Source organism: Drosophila obscura, unplaced genomic scaffold (genome assembly GCF_018151105.1).
Source record: "Drosophila obscura isolate BZ-5 IFL unplaced genomic scaffold, ASM1815110v1 contig_150, whole genome shotgun sequence".
Lineage (NCBI taxonomy): Eukaryota > Metazoa > Arthropoda > Insecta > Diptera > Drosophilidae > Drosophila > Drosophila obscura.
In genome coordinates, this window is record NW_024542736.1 from 1,239,029 (window position 1) to 1,256,304 (window position 17,276).

General features: G+C 44.0%; 1 protein-coding gene across 3 annotated transcripts; it reads right to left on the bottom strand.

Annotated features, from left to right (window-relative positions):
* Positions 1-1,411: 1,411 nt before the first annotated feature.
* On the bottom strand, positions 1,412-15,762 carry LOC111079252. 3 transcript variants are annotated; one of them, XM_041591645.1, is made up of 5 exons: positions 15,514-15,762; positions 11,529-11,859; positions 10,359-10,445; positions 5,489-5,660; positions 1,412-4,028 (listed from the first exon to the last, which is right to left on the bottom strand). In XM_041591645.1, exons 2-5 carry the CDS (start codon positions 11,841-11,843, stop codon positions 2,530-2,532), a joined length of 2,073 nt encoding a protein of 690 aa, XP_041447579.1. In that variant the 5' UTR covers positions 11,844-11,859; positions 15,514-15,762; the 3' UTR covers positions 1,412-2,529. The 3 variants fall into 3 exon arrangements, with proteins under 3 accessions (XP_041447579.1, XP_041447577.1, XP_041447578.1); XM_041591643.1 differs by having other exon boundaries at positions 1,413-4,028; positions 10,359-10,448; XM_041591644.1 differs by lacking the exon at positions 15,514-15,762 and adding an exon at positions 13,955-14,030 and having other exon boundaries at positions 1,413-4,028; positions 10,359-10,448.
* Positions 15,763-17,276: the final 1,514 nt, after the last annotated feature.

Consider the following 17,276-nt stretch of genomic DNA (forward strand, 5'->3'; position numbering starts at 1 on the left):
CGTGCGCGTGGGAAGGGTTGGCTGAAGAAGAGAGAGGAAATGGGAGAGTTGGCCTGTCAGCAGGAGTCTGTACAGGCAATGGTAGGTGTGTTAGACAGTGAGAGCGTTCTGTGAGCGTTCTTCTCCTTGTTTTAACACCCCTTGAGCTGGCCAAGACGGCTATGAAGTTGCACAAAAAGTGTGCCGACTGGGAATGAAAGAGGATTGGAATGCACAGTTGAATGCAAAGAACGAGAACAAGAAGGAGTTCTTGGGCGGTTAGACACTTGGGTCAGTCCTTTGGCTGCCCCACTCAACCCCAGAAAATATTGTGAGAGCACATTTTGTGGATTTGCTTACCTCATTTATTAATATGCCTTGCTCCAAGGCGCTTTGCAGTTGCGTGAAAGCTTTGCTGGGTTGAAGTCGAACCGAAGAACCGAAGAACCGGCTGAACCAGAAACGCTTATCTCTCCTACGAATTACGATTGAATTTCCCATATTTTTCTTTTTTTAGCTGCCCAATAACCCGATAAATAAATGAAATGTTAGTACGATAGTAAAATATCCGGAATTGATAAAGAAATGAGCGCTGGCTACTGAAATATTGCGCAACTTGGGTATGTGGTTGTCAAGCAGAGAGCTTCTTAGATTTCATTTCAGTAATAAGTACCCGATCCGGACCGGAATAAAAGTAAATACTTATCAATTTCATTAACTTTCAATCAATCAATCAGAATCTGATTTGTATATTTATCAAGTATCATTAATACTACAAATTCAATTCCATTTGAGAGTTCAAAAACTAGCAACGATTTTTTCGTATCCAATTTGGCAGCTTTCAATCATTTCTGTTGCATTTCCTGAACCAATTGCTTGCATTACCTCTCGAACATTCTTTGATATCCTTAATGGGTCGACTGTCCGCCAAACGATGCATTTTTTTGGTTTTTATAATTGTTTTCTGAAATTTGCATTTTTACTGGCTCATCATTTTTGCCAATTTTTTTCGTAATTGCGATCCGGCATCGGCCTTTTTAATTTACCTGATGGACCGCTAAGGATGCAGCACAGTGTTTTCATTGTCCACCTCCACCCCTCCATCGACCATATTCCGTGTTGGCAACCAGATCATCTCCTCATCATCAGAGGCGCACATAATGTGTCAGGTTGAGCGACAAAAAGTGTCGTATGCAGAAATTTTTAATTTATTTTAACTATAAACTCGTAGTTTTTTTTTCTTTTTCTGCACTGCCCGATACACATGCATGCCATACCTCAATGGCAGCGCAGTGCATAAGATGTTGATGATGATGATGATGGCTCATCAAAAACAAACAGGCGACAGCGTGGAAAGGCTACAAAAGCAAACCGAACCAAACCGAGGCTGGGGTCGAGTGCGCACAAAAAAATTTATAATAAAGCAACAAAATAAAAAAAAACGTTCCTTTATTTGCACGTGCACACGCAGTCAGCGCACCCAAACATGGACTATATAGAAAGTCTGTATGGTATAGCATAGTATAGTATAGTATTATTGTATAGTATAGTTGGTGGGCACTGTGATTTTTGTTGTATGAAAATTGAAGTTTTTTCCTTAAATATGGTAAACATCGATGGTGCAGAGATTTATGTATTGCATGGCACTGATGAAAATTACTCATGGGTTTGGCCCCCGTGTTTACTGTTTGTCGGCCAAACGCACACGGACAGGGCAACAGGAGGAACACGGAGGAGCAGCAGGAGCAGCAGGAGCAGCAAAAACAATATCGGGGCAAAAAACATTAATTTGCATGCAAGTCAATTATCAGGAGGCAGCAAACAGACAAGCGCTAGTCGCTGCTGCCCGTTTCTGGTGGTCTGCAATGCAAATATCGGTGTTATTTTTCAACAAGAAAGAAACATTCACCCATTGAGCCACGAAACCGGAATACTCTTGACAACAACAACAGCAAAACAAAATAGCACGTTATTAAAATATCGGAAAATGGGAAATTGTGCAATAGTGTGTGCATTCCCAACGATCCAAAAATACTGTGGTATCGGTGTGCGAGGTAGCTGCAACTTCCTTTATGCCTTACCAATTCCTAACCAATTCAATGCAGGGTATTTAAAACATCGATGTTTACATGACGTTCAATTTGCGTGGCCAGCAAATTTCTAAATGTTTTTATTAATTAAAAATATTGCACATTAAACACATTTCCAAATTGCGTTTTGCATTTTTGCGAATAAATACACGAACGCGAACACGAACAAGAGCCGATCCGTTAAAAAAATGCAAATATAATTTACAAAGCACACAACCGTCAAGTTCGTCAAGAGATTTTTCATTCCCATGGCTCCACTTGTGCATATTTTGGTATTTCGGTTTTTATTTCAACTGTTTCAACATGGAATGCCATGAAAATTGGTTGCAAATTACACAGATTATAAATGGGCGAAATTCATTTGCAGTCTTCGCATTCCACACACACAAATTAATATTCTAAACTAAACACTAATTAGGGTTAGGCTAAAGCTAAATAGCGGAGAATGCTGGCCGTAAGTCTAGGGCTGGGGGTACTTTCGTTTCACTGTGATATCAAAGGCTGCGCAGGCGTTCTCCGGCAGGTTGTGGCAGCTGAGGAAATGGCCAGTGGCAGCAATCTCCGGCCAGCTGCGCCTGAGTGAGTGGGCGGCACCAAACCACTTGACACGCCCGCCCTGTGTCTCGATGACAGTCTCAAAGTGTGGCTCCTCCTGTGGCCGGTCCAGGTGCCAGAGGAAGACGGCATGCCCATGCCCTGCGCTGATCGGTATGACAGCCAGGAAAAATGTGTGCACTCTGACATTCTCGTGGCCCAAACTGACATCCTCGCTCAGACTGAGGCATGCCACCGTCTGCTGGGACGGCAGCTGGACGTGCAGCCGCTCACCGAACGTGCCGTAGGAGTGCAGCACGGCCAGGCGGTGTTCGGTGCTGAGATGCCTCAGCAGCTGCCACTCGCAGGACTTTATTGATGACGACGCGCCCGACCCCGACCCCGACCCCGAAACCAGCGACGACGTTGCCTGATTTACTTCAGATGCTGGCGCCTGTTTATGGCTCCCCACTGATAAGGTGGCCGCTGCAATTTCGGCTGCCACAGGAGCTGCCACTCCGGCACCCAGTGCCGCTGCGTCTGCGGTGGCGTCCCCATCTATGACGCTTGACAATTTGTTCCGAGAGCCAGCCGCTGGCTGGGAAAGTTTCAGCAGCGCGACGCTGCTGCTGCAGCTTAAGATACATGATTTCCCAGTGGGGCAATGATAATTTTGAAATTGCAGCTGGCCTTTGCCGCCAGCTGACTGCATCACCTGCTCCTGCTTCTGCCCCAGCTGCTCCTCCTCCACCTTCTGCCCCGTTGCTGGGTGTTGCCCCGTATTTATGTTTGCAACTTCATCACAGCGCAATCCGTCTTGATCTTTGCCTGTAATCCGACAACTTTTTCTACTCAACTTTAACTTTGGTTTAACGAGCATATTGTTGCTCTCGAGCACTTCCAGCGCCGACTTCTTCTGCTGCTCGTTGAAACGACTCTCCTGGTGCTGCACTTTTATCAGTGTGCAACGTTGCAGGTCCTTCTCGTCCTGGCCCTGACTGTGCCACCTCCTGGTGATGCTGCCGTTGGCGTTGCCGTTGCTGTTGCCGTTGCTGTTGTGGTTGCTGTTTCTGTTGTCGGCGACATTATTTCGAATTCGAGCATTTTCCTCATTTCCCTTTGGCATTTGCTGGTGCTGGTGCTGCTGCAGCACCCCGCCATTACCGCCATCCCCATCTCCATCTCCATCTGCACCTGCACCGCTGCTGTGTCTGCCATTCAGAACCACAACTGCCACTGCGTCCAGCTGCAGTTGCCTGGAGATTTGTTTGCCGCACTTCTTGCCGGAGTTTGACTTGGCCAGCGCCATTTTTGGTTGATTATGATATTCATTTGTGCACTTGTTGACGCTGCTCAGTTTTCGCTGGACCTGCGGGGCCTGGTCCTGGTTCTGGTCCTGGTCCGTAGTCACCTTGTTGGTTTTCCCTGCAACAACAAAATGGGTAAAAGTTCAACAACAACAGCAACAGAAATGGGTCCCAAAATGTAAATGCAATAACTGTTGCCACGAATAAATATCCATGGGCCCACCACTGTCATTCACTGTACATTCAGCTGCCCCTCAGGGTGCCCCCCTCCATGGCATACGCACAATTGTTGATGGCCTCAAAATTTTCAAGTTTTTCTGCAGTTGGAATTGTCCTTTTGCGCTCGTTAGGTCCCTACACAAACCAGCCCTGCACCTGCCCCTTGGCCAGGCAACTCTCAAGAAGTTTAAGTGGCAAATGAAAATAGAAGCAGAAGAAAAAAAGCAAAGTAAATAAATTTCTTCATCTTTATATAAATATGAACGGGATCAGGAACCGGAAGAGGAGCAGAAAATCTCAGCAAAAACATAAAGAATGCACACTTAATGTAGAAGAAATAAAAACTTACTAAGCAGAGACTAAGCTAAACAAGAGAGGAAACAAAAACAGAAGTGGGGAATACAGTTCATATAATTGCGACTGTAAGATACCCGCTAATCGGTAAATAGTATCCCTGAAACCCTCTGGAATTGCAACGAAAAGAAATTCACACTAAACACCCCAAAACCATTCAAAATCTCATAATTCACTTCTATAAAATATAAATATCTTAAGCTTGCTGTTGCTGCTGTCTTTTGGCTGGTAATAAACCCACGTACTCTGCTGGTACCGTGTACAAGCGGAAAAGAACGCACAGGAAGTTGGCAAAAATGAAGACCAACAAGTAAAAGCAAATGCAGACAACGGCGAAAGAATCTTTCGTGTTTGTTATTGTTGCCGCTTGTTACCTACGATGTAAACTTCACTTGAAGTTGAGTTGGGCGGACGGACGGCGGACACGACACAGATTGAAAATGGCAACGAGGGGCGTCCAAAACTTTAAGCGTAGCCAGAGCTATAAGCAGCAGAAACAACAGAAGCAACAGAAACAACTGGAATATGTAACGCAATGCCAAACAATATGGCAACAGCATAAAGCGTGAAAAACTTTAGCAATTTATGTTACATAATTATGCTATAAAAAAAAAGAAGAAGAACAAAAGCAGAAGCAGAAGATGAGCCATTGCGCTCCATTTCAAGCACTCTTGACTTGCCGCTCCTCACCATTTTTGCTTTCATTTGCTTTCAGGACTTTCTCTCAGTCTCGCTGTCTCTCTCTCTCTGTCTGTTTTAGCTGAGATTTAAGTGAAAAAATTGACACTTGGCGCTACTCAAAAGTTTTTGGGCACAAATTAAATGACAGCTGGATGATGATGATATATCTTTTGATATATTTTGGCTCAAGATCCATCCACTCACACACACAGACGCACACCCAAGACAGATGTCGCCTAATGACAACGCTAATTTGGGTATCGTTTTACCACGATTAGTTAGATAAAAGTTATAAATACAACAAGTAATGTGGGTTGAACTTACCGCCATCGCAGGGAAAACTCTCTGCCAGCAGGGTGAATAATTTATCCGACAGCAGGCAGCGTCCCCTGGGTCCCAGTGGCACACGACACACCGGACACTTGACGGACCGGCTGCGGCAATTATTGCAGAGCACGTGTCCGTTGCAGCACTGCCATCCAGGTGGTTTGATGACCTGATTTTTTGTTGTTGTTGTTGTTCGTTTGCCAGTTGGAGGGAGGGAGAAACCAAGTCAAAGGAAGTGCAGCCACATAGTGAAAATAAATCAAAAAAAAAAGAAATAAAGAAGAGAAAATCTTTATGAAAACATGTACGTTTAATTAATACAATGAGGCATGGGGGCATTGGGGGTTTTATTTCATTTAATTATAACTATCATGGGCAGTGAGCAAACTCAAAGGGCGCGCTGCAACGTTCTCTGATTGCTTCTTGATTGTACACTGTACATCGAATTGGATTCCGAAGAAAGAACAAAACCAATTCTAGTCATATGTAATGCTCAGAACTCAAAACTAAATTTGATTATTGCTTGCTCGTACATATTTTTGGCAATCCCCTGCAACATGGTGCCGCCTTCTTACCGAGGCTGCTCCTGTCTTTTTTCCTTTACTCGCATTGACATGAAAAATGTATTTTATTGGGTATGTTGTGCGCAGAAAGCTTTCCATTTAAATTGAAAATCAAATTGAAAATATTGCAAGCGGATTTAAAATAATACAAATGTACGGGTATTTGATGCGCACAAAAATACTTTTGCGCATTTCAAGCTGGCCCTGGCCCTGGCCCTGGCCCTCTGACAAAAAACACACAGAAAAACAACAGAAAATACCAAAAAAAAATATATATAAAAATAAAACAAAATAAAAATAAAATAAAAGAAAAGAAGAAAAACGTAAAGCGGAAAATCGGATCGACTGACAGACTGAAGAATATGTATTGAAATTTGGATGATGCTTTTTGTCTCTGCCCCTCCATAAAAGGGGGCGGCCACGTGTGCGTCTGTGTTCGGTAGCAAAAACTGTTGTAAATATGCAGCCAAACATAAATTTGGCTGAATAAAGAAACAATTTCTGGTCTGAAGCTTTCAGACTTTCTTCTTTTTTTTGTTTTTTTTTGTTTTGGTATAACGATTTGGCCAAACTGCTTTGCAAGTATTACAAATGTAAAACGATTCGATTGCAATTTAAACACAAAAACAGGTACAGCAGCAGCAGCAAGATTACATCTCTATCGAATGGACTTTCAGATGTTCACTTATTTGAGCTTGGGAGTTACAAAACCCACTTGGAGCTTACTGTCTTTCCTTATAACTAGCGTACACTCTTCTAGTATTCTTCTACTCTATATATGGGAACTGATATTCTCTATAAAATAACAATATACCCTAGCAGTACTCTTTTAAATAAAGCCAGCACCAAAAACAAATACGAAATAAGAATACTGGCTGCTGGGATATATATTCAAGCACGTGTACGTGTTCGGAATAGGAGTTTTTAGTTTGGTTCGTATTTGATTGTTTGTTATTGGCTTAAATGGCCATAAGCAAACGCTTTCAATTTTAATACCCCTGCATACATAAACAACGACTCCAATTAGTGATGGAAATCAATTAAATGATCTAAGCTAAAACAATATTGATGGAAAGGGAAGTGGAAATGGAAATGGAACAGGAAATTAAAACATTCGTTGTACAAAACAAGGAGAGCTTATACAATTGTTTGCACTGACTGAGTGGATTGTTCATTTTCTAAATATATAGTATTTAATTTTTGTTTCGATTTTAAAATCTAATTTATACCTGATTTGTACTACTTTTAATTATTCAGCTTAAAGGTATGCAACACTTTTAGTGTGTTCAACGCATGTAGAATTTATGTAGCATGTACTTGGTACGTAGATATCATGTAGATAAATACCAATGAAAGTACATTTGAAATTTTTGTATAATTTTTAACCGAACATTCTTTTTGCATTATTTTTTTTTGTTACATAAAAGTGAGCTCTAAATTTGTGGTTGCCTGAATTTGGGGATTGCAAATGTTGTTCCACGCGAAAAATTCATGTAAATCCCTAAAGCAGTGCCTAGTACATCCAACCAATAATTGCACTTCTGTTGTGTGTGTGTTTTGCCACACACACAAGTGGGTAAAGGAAAGCTAATAAAATTCAAATGGCAATGCACTTTTCACAATTTGCTCGTTTACTTAAGCCAAGCAATGGCCTTGGGGCCGTTTGGTTTTTGGTTTTTGGTTTAAAGTGTAAAGAGTGTAAGTTAATCATCTCCTTTTGATGTTGAAAGCCAATTTCATGAATTTTCAGGTTTGCTGTTTGCTTGGGAAATTTATGAAAATTAAATGAACTGAAAATTTATGCATATTTAAATGAAACAAAAACATTTTCATGCCCGATTTAATGTCAAACAAGGGAAACCTAATGCTAAATCCTTATCCGACCGCCAGGAGCATGCCACAAGGCAGGATGGAGCATGGCAGGATGGCATGGCTAATGCAGGCGATTATCTTTGAAGGGAATCGAGAATGCACACTACTACTCGTAGTATTGAAAGGCTAGCAAAACAAAATCCCTTAATAACTTAATGGACTTGTGTGTGTTTTTGCATACATAAAATAGCCCCCCAAAAACACGCTCAGACACGCTCGCACATGCATGCATAAAGAATATGGCACTACCATATAGCATATAGCATACATATACACATATACATATGTACATATGTACGAGTGTATGCTCTCATAATACAAAACTCGTATAATGCCTGCTTCGTGCTTCAGTAATAATTGCCAAATCTAAAGGACACTCTCTCTCTCTCTCTCTGTCTCTCCAGCAACTAAGCCGCAGGCCAGTGAGGCAAGGAAAGTACGAGTAGCAGGGTAAGTCCCAGAGATAGTGATAGTGATGGAGATAGAAGACGGAAGAGATGGGTGGGTGGAACTAGCGTAGCCGGCATAAACTGATTTTGGGTTAATAAACAAATTATTCAGTGCAGCTGCAAGTGGAGTTCGAGTCCCAGCTCTCAGCTCTCAGCTCCCAGACACAGCTCTGCGGCTGGCTCTAGCTGGCTGCCCCACTTTGAAGGCGTTGCAGCGTGGCTATTTCTGCTCTTGGTACTGGCAGTGATGTGTCCTTTACAGTCCCTGTCCCTACTCCGCTCCACTCCGGACCGGTGCCGGTTCTCCTGCACATGCTTAATTTATAGCCACACACTGACACTGACACTGACTGGCCAACACACGAACAGTGAGTGCCACACGAAGAGATGTGCTGCAAGCGAGAATTTCATTTGAAAATAACTTTACATTTTAAATGGCCTGCACGGCAGTGCTGCAGTGGCAAGTGGCAAGAGCGGCAAGCGAGTGTCGGTCGGTCGGTTGGGCCGCCTGCAGGTCCCGACACTCTTTATCTTGTCTAATTAATTAAATTTATGTTTTTGCTGACAAGCTGGACATAAATAAATTTAAAGCCCCCCGACACTCGCCGGCAGCTTCAATTTAAATGCACAACGAGCTCTGGGCGCAACAGAATGAGTATCGGGAGCAGCCCGAAAAGTGGGTGGAACATCCGCAGGCGAATGACACGATTAGTCACACTGACTTCCACTACATATGCACATATGTACATATGTATATATGTATACATATATAGCTGTATGTGCACACATCTGCCTAATCGTCAATATTTGATTTTTAAACGACATAATCAATCACATTGCCTGATCTGGTACGCTCTGTACTCGTACTCTCCTATATACATATACATACATATGTACATATGTATATGTATGTATTTTGCCAAACTAATCAAATCACATGCCAGGGCAAACATTTATCAAAAACCCACTTCAATATAGCACGAAAAAAACAAAAACGAAGCATACAAAAACAAGCAGGAAAAACTGGCTGGAATCGATGGCTAAAATACCCTTGCAGTGCCCTTTTTTGTTTTGGAACAATAACTATTATGATTTTATGATACAAATCAAGCGGTTTCGACTTTTAAATAAAGCACTGGAGGGCACTGAAGGGCACTGGCATGCGGACTCAACTGTTGCTGCTGCGCAGGATTAAGTATTAGTTGCAAACAGCTGATTAAATGCATAGTACACTGCTCAGGTAAGGGTGCTCATATAAAAACACTTGGCCAGAACATAACCGACGGCCATTAACTGCCAACATGACGACAGGAAGGCAGGCGGATGCAAAGGCATAGGCGGAGGCGGCTCAACTCGGCTCTGGCGTGGTGCGTCGTTTGAGTAATTGAGTAAACAATGCTAGCACCGTACTATACCTGCTTGACAGAGAGGCTGTGTGAGAGAGTGAGAGAAAGAGAGCGGCGGGAGAGGCGGTAACGGGTGACAGAGCCAAGAGTCAAGGGGGCAGCAATCACTGGCAGGCCAACGTTGCAAAACTTTATATACAGTCAAGTGATTAGCAACAAACTTGCGCAGCAAAATCAACGCAAAACCGGAAGGGTATGAGGATGGGTATGGGGACTGGCACTGCGACTGGGATTGGCACTAGGATTGGGTTGGGATTGAGATCAGGACGGGCAACAGCAGCAGCAGCAGCAGCAGCAGCAGCAGCAGCAGCAGCAGAGCCTCTCAAAGGCAAACAAGCGGCAACTGCTGGCAACTAAGTTTTGAGAGAGTTCCGACGAGTTGAGTTTAGATAATGACGAACTAAAACTAAAGCTACTCCAGCTACTGAGGAGTCGATGCACGGGCCAACCAACCAACCAGCCAGCCAGCCAGCCAGCAGAGCGACCTCATCGATATGCAACGCACATGCAACAGCGGCTGGATTGCCCTTTTCGTGCCAACCCCACACATCCACCCATCACCCATCCACCCACTTACCTCAAGGCACACAGGACACTCCAGTAATTGGGAAATATGTTGAAGGCATGTTGCAAACTTTTGCAGCGATTGTTGATTAATTCCATGCTGCTGCAAAGACACAAAAGAAAGCGTACGAATACTTTGGTTAATTTTAAGGGTTTTGCTTCAAGGTGATCGGAATTCAATCGAATGAATGAATGCATCCAAAGAATGCCTTTAATGCTGTTAAATGCATCCATTTGAGCTGCTGATGTCCATGCAACGCATATTCAATTATCAAAACGAGCAAAGCACTGCATTATTGTAATTCAATAAAATGATTAAACAGCCACCAGTAACACATACATACAACACATCAGTCCATCCATCCATCCATCGGCATGGCCAAGTTTAATCTGTTTAACGTGCCACACACACACACACACACACACAGATACGATGCAGACAGACACTCGGATTGATTCGGTTGCAGATGCCTAGCATAGCCTTCAGCCTTGATTGAAATGGACTTTCCACGTGTGCCATCAGCCAGCAGGTATGCACTCAGCTATTTGTGTGTGTGTGTGTGTGGACTGTCCAGCCAGTTTCCCATTTCACCCTCTGAGCACCATGGCTCAATTGAATTGTAATAAAGTACACATGATGTGTCAAGAACAAAATTGCATTATTTCAATTCAATTGAATTCAATAATAAAATAAACAGCTTCACTGGTCGACAGACAGACAAACAAACCAACACGCCCAGTGGGCAAAGCCCGAAGGCGACACCTACAGGGCGTGGCTGGGATGTTACAGCACGAAAATGAAAAGCATTCAATGTGCGTATCTCAAGGATAGCTAAAGGTACATGGATGCATTTTTTTTTTTTTGTTAGAGCAATACTCTGAACGGGGAAAATTGCTTACGCTGCCCACAAAGTAAGTGGACCAAGCTGCGGAGCGACTAATTACTAAGACAGAGCCACAGTCATTAAGCCAATCAGCATTACGTAACGTGCAGTGGCACGTGAACAGCAGCGGCAACAAGCAGCGGCATTACGAGTACTGCTGCCCACTTTGCAGCAAATTCGTGTATGACAATGCCCCATTTAACCAATCGACAAATCAGCTACAAGTACAAGCTGCCAGCTGCCAGCACTTGAGGCATCAGAATGGCCATGCCAATTATGCAGCGCGTTTTCGTACTCACCACAGCATGGGATGCCTCCTCAGCATCTTCGGGCGATGTGATGGCTGCCTGCTGGCGCCACATCATCATGGTCACACACTCGGCCCCACTGTGCCAGTGCTCGGCCAGTCGATGGGCCAGCTCACTGATCCTTAAGCCGAGTATGTCCACTCCATTCAGCTCCAACAGAGTATCGCCAATGCGTACACCGCCGCGCTCCGCATTTGATTTCGCCTGCACCCCGCTGACCCATGGATACGGATCCCAGGGGGCGCGACTCAAATTCAGGCCCAGCGTACCATTGGCGCACGCGTAGATGGTGCACAATTGGAGCATTATCGTTCAAGTTTAACTGCGAATAAACGGAGAGAAATTGGCTTGAATTAAATTCAGAAACTCTTACAACGACAGCCCTCAAGGTCGCACACGTCTGTGGCATTTCAATGCAATTTATGTCTCGGCACACACACGCACTGCCAAGAGGCCAGACCAGACCGGGACAGGCCACACAAGACCAGACCACACCAGACCAGACCAGACCAGACACTGCTTTTTGGCCGACATAAATATGGCCAATTTTCAACACTTGAGGCGTTTGCCAGACAACTCACACTCGCACTTTCACACACACACCCACACACTCAGTTACATGTCTAATTACCTGCACACACACACAGAAATAGAAGGAAAGACAGTGAGTGAGAGGGAGAGTGATAGGGGGAGAGAGAGGTATGCCACAACGTCTCGTGCTTAGTTTTGCCTGTGAAAAATGGTGCCAAACTGTTTTATATCCCCTTGCTGAGTGGGCGTGTCATCGGCGGAGGCCTCTTCCTGCCTTTGACATTCCCATCACGTACACAGCCACAGCAGCCACTTGTACATACATATATATATTATACATGCGTGTGTGGCTGCGTGTGTGTTTGCATGTGTGTGTACATGTGTGTGTGTGTGGATGGGGCAACCACTTGTATCATTTGCACCTTTATGTGGGCAATTCTTTCACCTTTCGGCAGCTGCGTCGAAGCGCAATTAATTAGCAAAGCTGCTACCCGAAAGGTGGCCAAAAAACTTTGCCACCAAGTGAGGCCGTAATTACGCATACGCCACCGCGTTGGCCTGCTCTGAAATTTGCTCACATAAATCAAAAGTTTGGCCGTAGCGCCAATCTGAACCGCAGGCAAAAACATAAGGGAAAAAGGTTTTCTTGATAAGTTGCACTAACTACAGAAAATCAATTAAAACCCTGGAGCAGAACCCAAAACCCACAACCGGAACTCAATGGCTGGCAAGGCAAAAATTGGAACCACATTTCATTGCAATTCGAGTACCCAGCAGCTGTCGCAGATGTTCTAAACGTATCTCATACAAAACTAAGTTGCATTCCGGACATTGTCTGATGTCTGTCGCATATGTTTTCAGAACATTTTCATTCTGTAGTAGGCAACAATTAGACCCAGAAGCAAAATCTACAGACTGGCGTTCAATTCGTACCTGGCAGCGACTTTTGCAAACCAGATTCTTTCGTCTAGTCATTGACATTGTCGCTTCCAGTCTCCGGTTTCGTGGTGCGTCAGAGTGCGGGGCTGTCAGTTTAGAAGATTCTCATCATGAAATTGATTATTCGTACACTCGAAACTCTTTCAGCGTTGCGTTCAAGCATCTACATACATATATATGTATATCTGAGACTGTGGAGAAGGGGACATGGAATCTATCTCTCGCTCTCTGTACGCACGCGGATACAGATACAACAAACTTGTTGAGCGCGCACTTCACTTCACTTCTTACTGACATTGGCCATGAAATCGCTATGACGTCGACAGCGTAAAGTGAGCGCGCACAAAAATAAAAAGAAAAAACAAAAAAAAAAGAGTTAAATAAATTATTAAACAATAAATCGAAATAAGCTGTAGCAGCAATTAAAAGCGATTGATACTTGTCTGGCCATTATTCAATTATGCATTATGCATGGACACATTTTTGTTGGATTTTTTTTCGTGCATTTTGTATACCTTACTTTCCCCTGAAAGTTGAGGGGCAATTAAGGAGAGTGATTTAATTATTTTTCAAAGCCGCACAAAATTAATTAAAGTTGCGCCCCCAAAAAGTCCATGCCAAAAAACCACCAACAGTTTTGGGGCCTCGGCTGAGTGGGCAACCGCAGCAGCGGAGTTGCATCAATACGAGCAGTTGGTAGGTACACGAGAATCGAGAACAAACCATCGAGAAAGCAGAAGCGACCACAGAAAGCCACGTTTCAGCCATTGTTTTTGGGTTGAAAAGTCAATGAAGCGCGGCAGTTAGCAAACAATTACGAAATCCAACTAAAGGAAGAGCAGCACACACACCACTGCACATTCCGCCGCACGCTCCTACCCATTCCTTACGGGTAGGTAACGCTCCAATTCGAGCCCAACTTTATTAATTAATTGCCACATTTATACCGTAAAGTTTGTTCCTCTATTTATTTGTCTGTATATTTCTTTGTCGGAAGCGAACTGTGCTTAGGCGCGTGCGAATTGCAACTAACCTAACTGGAAGTCAGTCGACGGATCAAGCCAGCCACTTGAAGGTAATGCACATTGCACACGGCAGAAACAGCTACATATAGTAGTACGAGTAGTAGCTGCATCTGTAGCGCAGATTTTTTTTTCTGTATTTTTTTTTGCCGCTTTCGTTTTCAGTACTCAGCAGTATATCAAGTCGTGTTCAAGGGGAGGGGTGGGGGGGGCAGGGGCGCAGCTGACGGTGCGAGACTAAAACAAACTCACACGAAAATTGCGTCACAATTACACGAAAGAAACCGCAAGCGAAAACGTACGACAGAAACAGAGGCAGAGGCGATGGCAGTGGCAGAGGCAGAGGCAAAGCGGAGACGAGAGGCAGAGAGACAGAGACCCAGAAACCCCAAAGCGGGCAAAACTGTTGCGCATGCGCCATTGACGTTGCTGCATCTGACTCTCTCTCTCTCTCTCTGTCACTATCTGTCTCTATCTCTGACTCGGTCTCACTCTGACTCAGCCTACAATTAGCAAGCTAAGACTTGCGTTGCCGTGTAAATTTCCAATTGAATATGATTCGTTGATACTGCCTGGGTTTTTTCGTTTGCTTGTACCCTTGTAGAGAGTCTTACGATGGTGAGCAGATGTTTGAAATGCAGAAAAAAAAAGGCATACCGATGTCCATATTTTTATTAAAATTAATTTATAAGTGCTAAAGCCAGCTGACTAAGATTTTTTTAAATTTATTGAAGAAACAAGTCTTTGTGGGACGAAAGAACTGGTTTGTTGTTCAAGAATCTTTGAAAGAACCAAGCTTAACAAGCCGGAGTTCTAGTTAATATGTGAATTTAAATTAAATACCTAAAGAGTATCTTAAGCTTCGGTTCCTCAGTCTTGCCTGCCTGCCTGCCTGCCTGCCTGCCTGACTGCCTGCCTGCCTTGTTTGTCTTCACTTTGTTTGGATTTCGCACAGAGTGTGAAATTCGCACAAACATTGCGCATGCGTAGAGGCACAGAGACACAGCGGCAGAGGCCCGTCTATGATTTATGAGCGCTTTTCTAATTCACTTTAGACTCGTTTCGTTTGTAGTAGGAAATGAGAATCAAAATAGAATACTCGTAGCTTCAGCTAAACAAACTTGTTTCATGTCTTTAATTATGCGAAATGCGTTTATAATTGTGCGTTACACTTCCGCATTGAAAAGTGCTTCGTAAGGGGGGGGGAGGGGGTAGGGGCGAGCAATTACCACGCAGATTGTGAGGTAGCTGCCGCCTTGACCTAAGACAACGTTACCAAAGCGACCAGGCCAGGCCAGGCAGGCCAGGCCAGACCAGACCACCGACAATAGCTCAGGGCTAGCCGTAAGCGTAAGGTCATGTGGCCCATTAGAGAGGTATAATTTTACAGCATAAGGTCTCGTATGGCTTAACCGAACAATCGTTAATACAATCATTATGTTTGATAGTTACACACACACACGCACACGCACACAAAAACACACCGTTTTATTTTGTAGACGAGCACACAACGCTTTTGGTTTGGCTTCAGCGCCTTGCTGGGAAATCAATTTTCACAACTTTTTCCTTGTGAACTTTGCGGCTTTTCGCTTCGTCACCTCCCACACACACGCACACACACACTCGAAGGGTGGGTGGGGTTAGCTGATGTCTCAATTCGATGTCTTGGTCTGAGCGCCGGCGCCACGCACTTCGCGTCTGCTTGCGGAACTTGCGGAGGCGCGTGCGCACTGCTTGCGAGCTGGGAAGAAACTGAGCAGCTGCCGATCCGGCGTCTGCGCAACAGCTGACCAGCACACGAGCACGAGCAGCGACGAGCAGCGCCCTCTGCGGGCAAAGCTCCGCAGGCTGAGCAAGCTTTCGAACGGTTTTTCAAACATGTAAGCCATAAATAAGCCCATGGCTTGAGCACCAGCCATCCACAAATGGAACTGGATGGCGATGGCTCATGGCGTGACTGCACTTGAATTGGGCCATTTGCCTTTAAGGCCGCTGCCTGCCTGCCTGCCAGCCAGCCTGCCAGCTTCTTGGCTAATTGCTGGCCCGATTAATAAAAGTCAATTGCTTGACTTTGCTGCCGTGCCATAAAGTACGCGTAGGCGTTCGCAGTTCGCAGTTCGAACTCGTCTCTGGCTCATTGAGAAACATGAAATTTGATGTTATTGGCTTTTGTAAGTATTTGGTTAATTTTGACAATGCCGACGGCTGACGTCTATCGGCTGCCGTCCGCTTCTGTGGCCACTCAAATGCCAGGCCATTCTGAATAGCACAAATAAATTCAAATGAAATCTAATTGAACTCACAAATTGAAAACCCCAAAACGAAATCAAAAGCCAAGCCGCGCACCACCACCCAGGGTCATTTAGCTGGGCGCAAAATTTAATGAAATTACCTATTTCAATGTTATTTGGGCAGCAACCTATGCACGTTCATGTCCGGCTAAGCGCCAAACAAAAATTGCCCCATCAATTGGCAGCAAAACAATGGAAAGCAACAAAAAAGCGAAAGTCAATTGGGGCAACGCTTCGGTATGGTTTGTTGTGTTTTGGTGGCAATTCCAAATCCATTTGTCAGCTGCCAATTTCCATCAGTTATCATTGTTAGGGTTAATGGACGAGCTGGCTTTTGGGGCCAGCTATTTATTTAGGGCCTCTTATTTATGTTTATTCTCGCTTGACACCTCCACCTACACTGACACCACCCCCCCCATCACAACCAAACGATTCGATGTTTTCATTTCGCCTTCTGATTTTGCGCCACTCAATGGCAATGCACTGCCATTTGACACTGGGGCTCTGGCACTGGTACTGGCACTGGCACGCAATTAAGCTCCAAAATAATCATATTTATTTTCAAATTGAATTACAATGTTGAAAATAAACATCATACATTTTTGGGCGTTGTTAGCCACACAAAAATTAAGCCAATAAACACAACTTTAAACGTGTAGAGAATGCGGCAGTAAATGTTTGAAGTGAACACTCGGTGGGAATATTATCCAATTATCATACATTATCATTCATTAAACAGCCGAAAGTTAATAGAAGTTTTTATGTCTGTTCTCAATCTGCTACTTCTTTTAGTTTTTTAAGAAGTTTCAAGTATTTTCAGGTAATATTCGTATTATTTGTAATTTAATTTCATATTAGATGAGATTGGCGTGTAATTCCAACAGGCTATTGATAGCCCATGTACTTACCTTATGCCCCCCTATCATGAATCTCCCTCCTTAGTCATATCTGAGTAA

Coding starts and splice junctions, on each gene's coding strand:
- LOC111079252 (XM_041591643.1), bottom strand. CDS start 11,843: ATGCTCCAATTGTGCACCATCTACGCGTGCGCCAATGGTACGCTGGGC. Junction 10,449..11,528: donor AGGAGGCATCCCATGCTGTG/GTGAGTACGAAA, acceptor GTGTCTTTGCAG/CAGCATGGAATTAATCAACA. Junction 5,661..10,358: donor AGTGTCCTGTGTGCCTTGAG/GTAAGTGGGTGG, acceptor ACAAAAAATCAG/GTCATCAAACCACCTGGATG.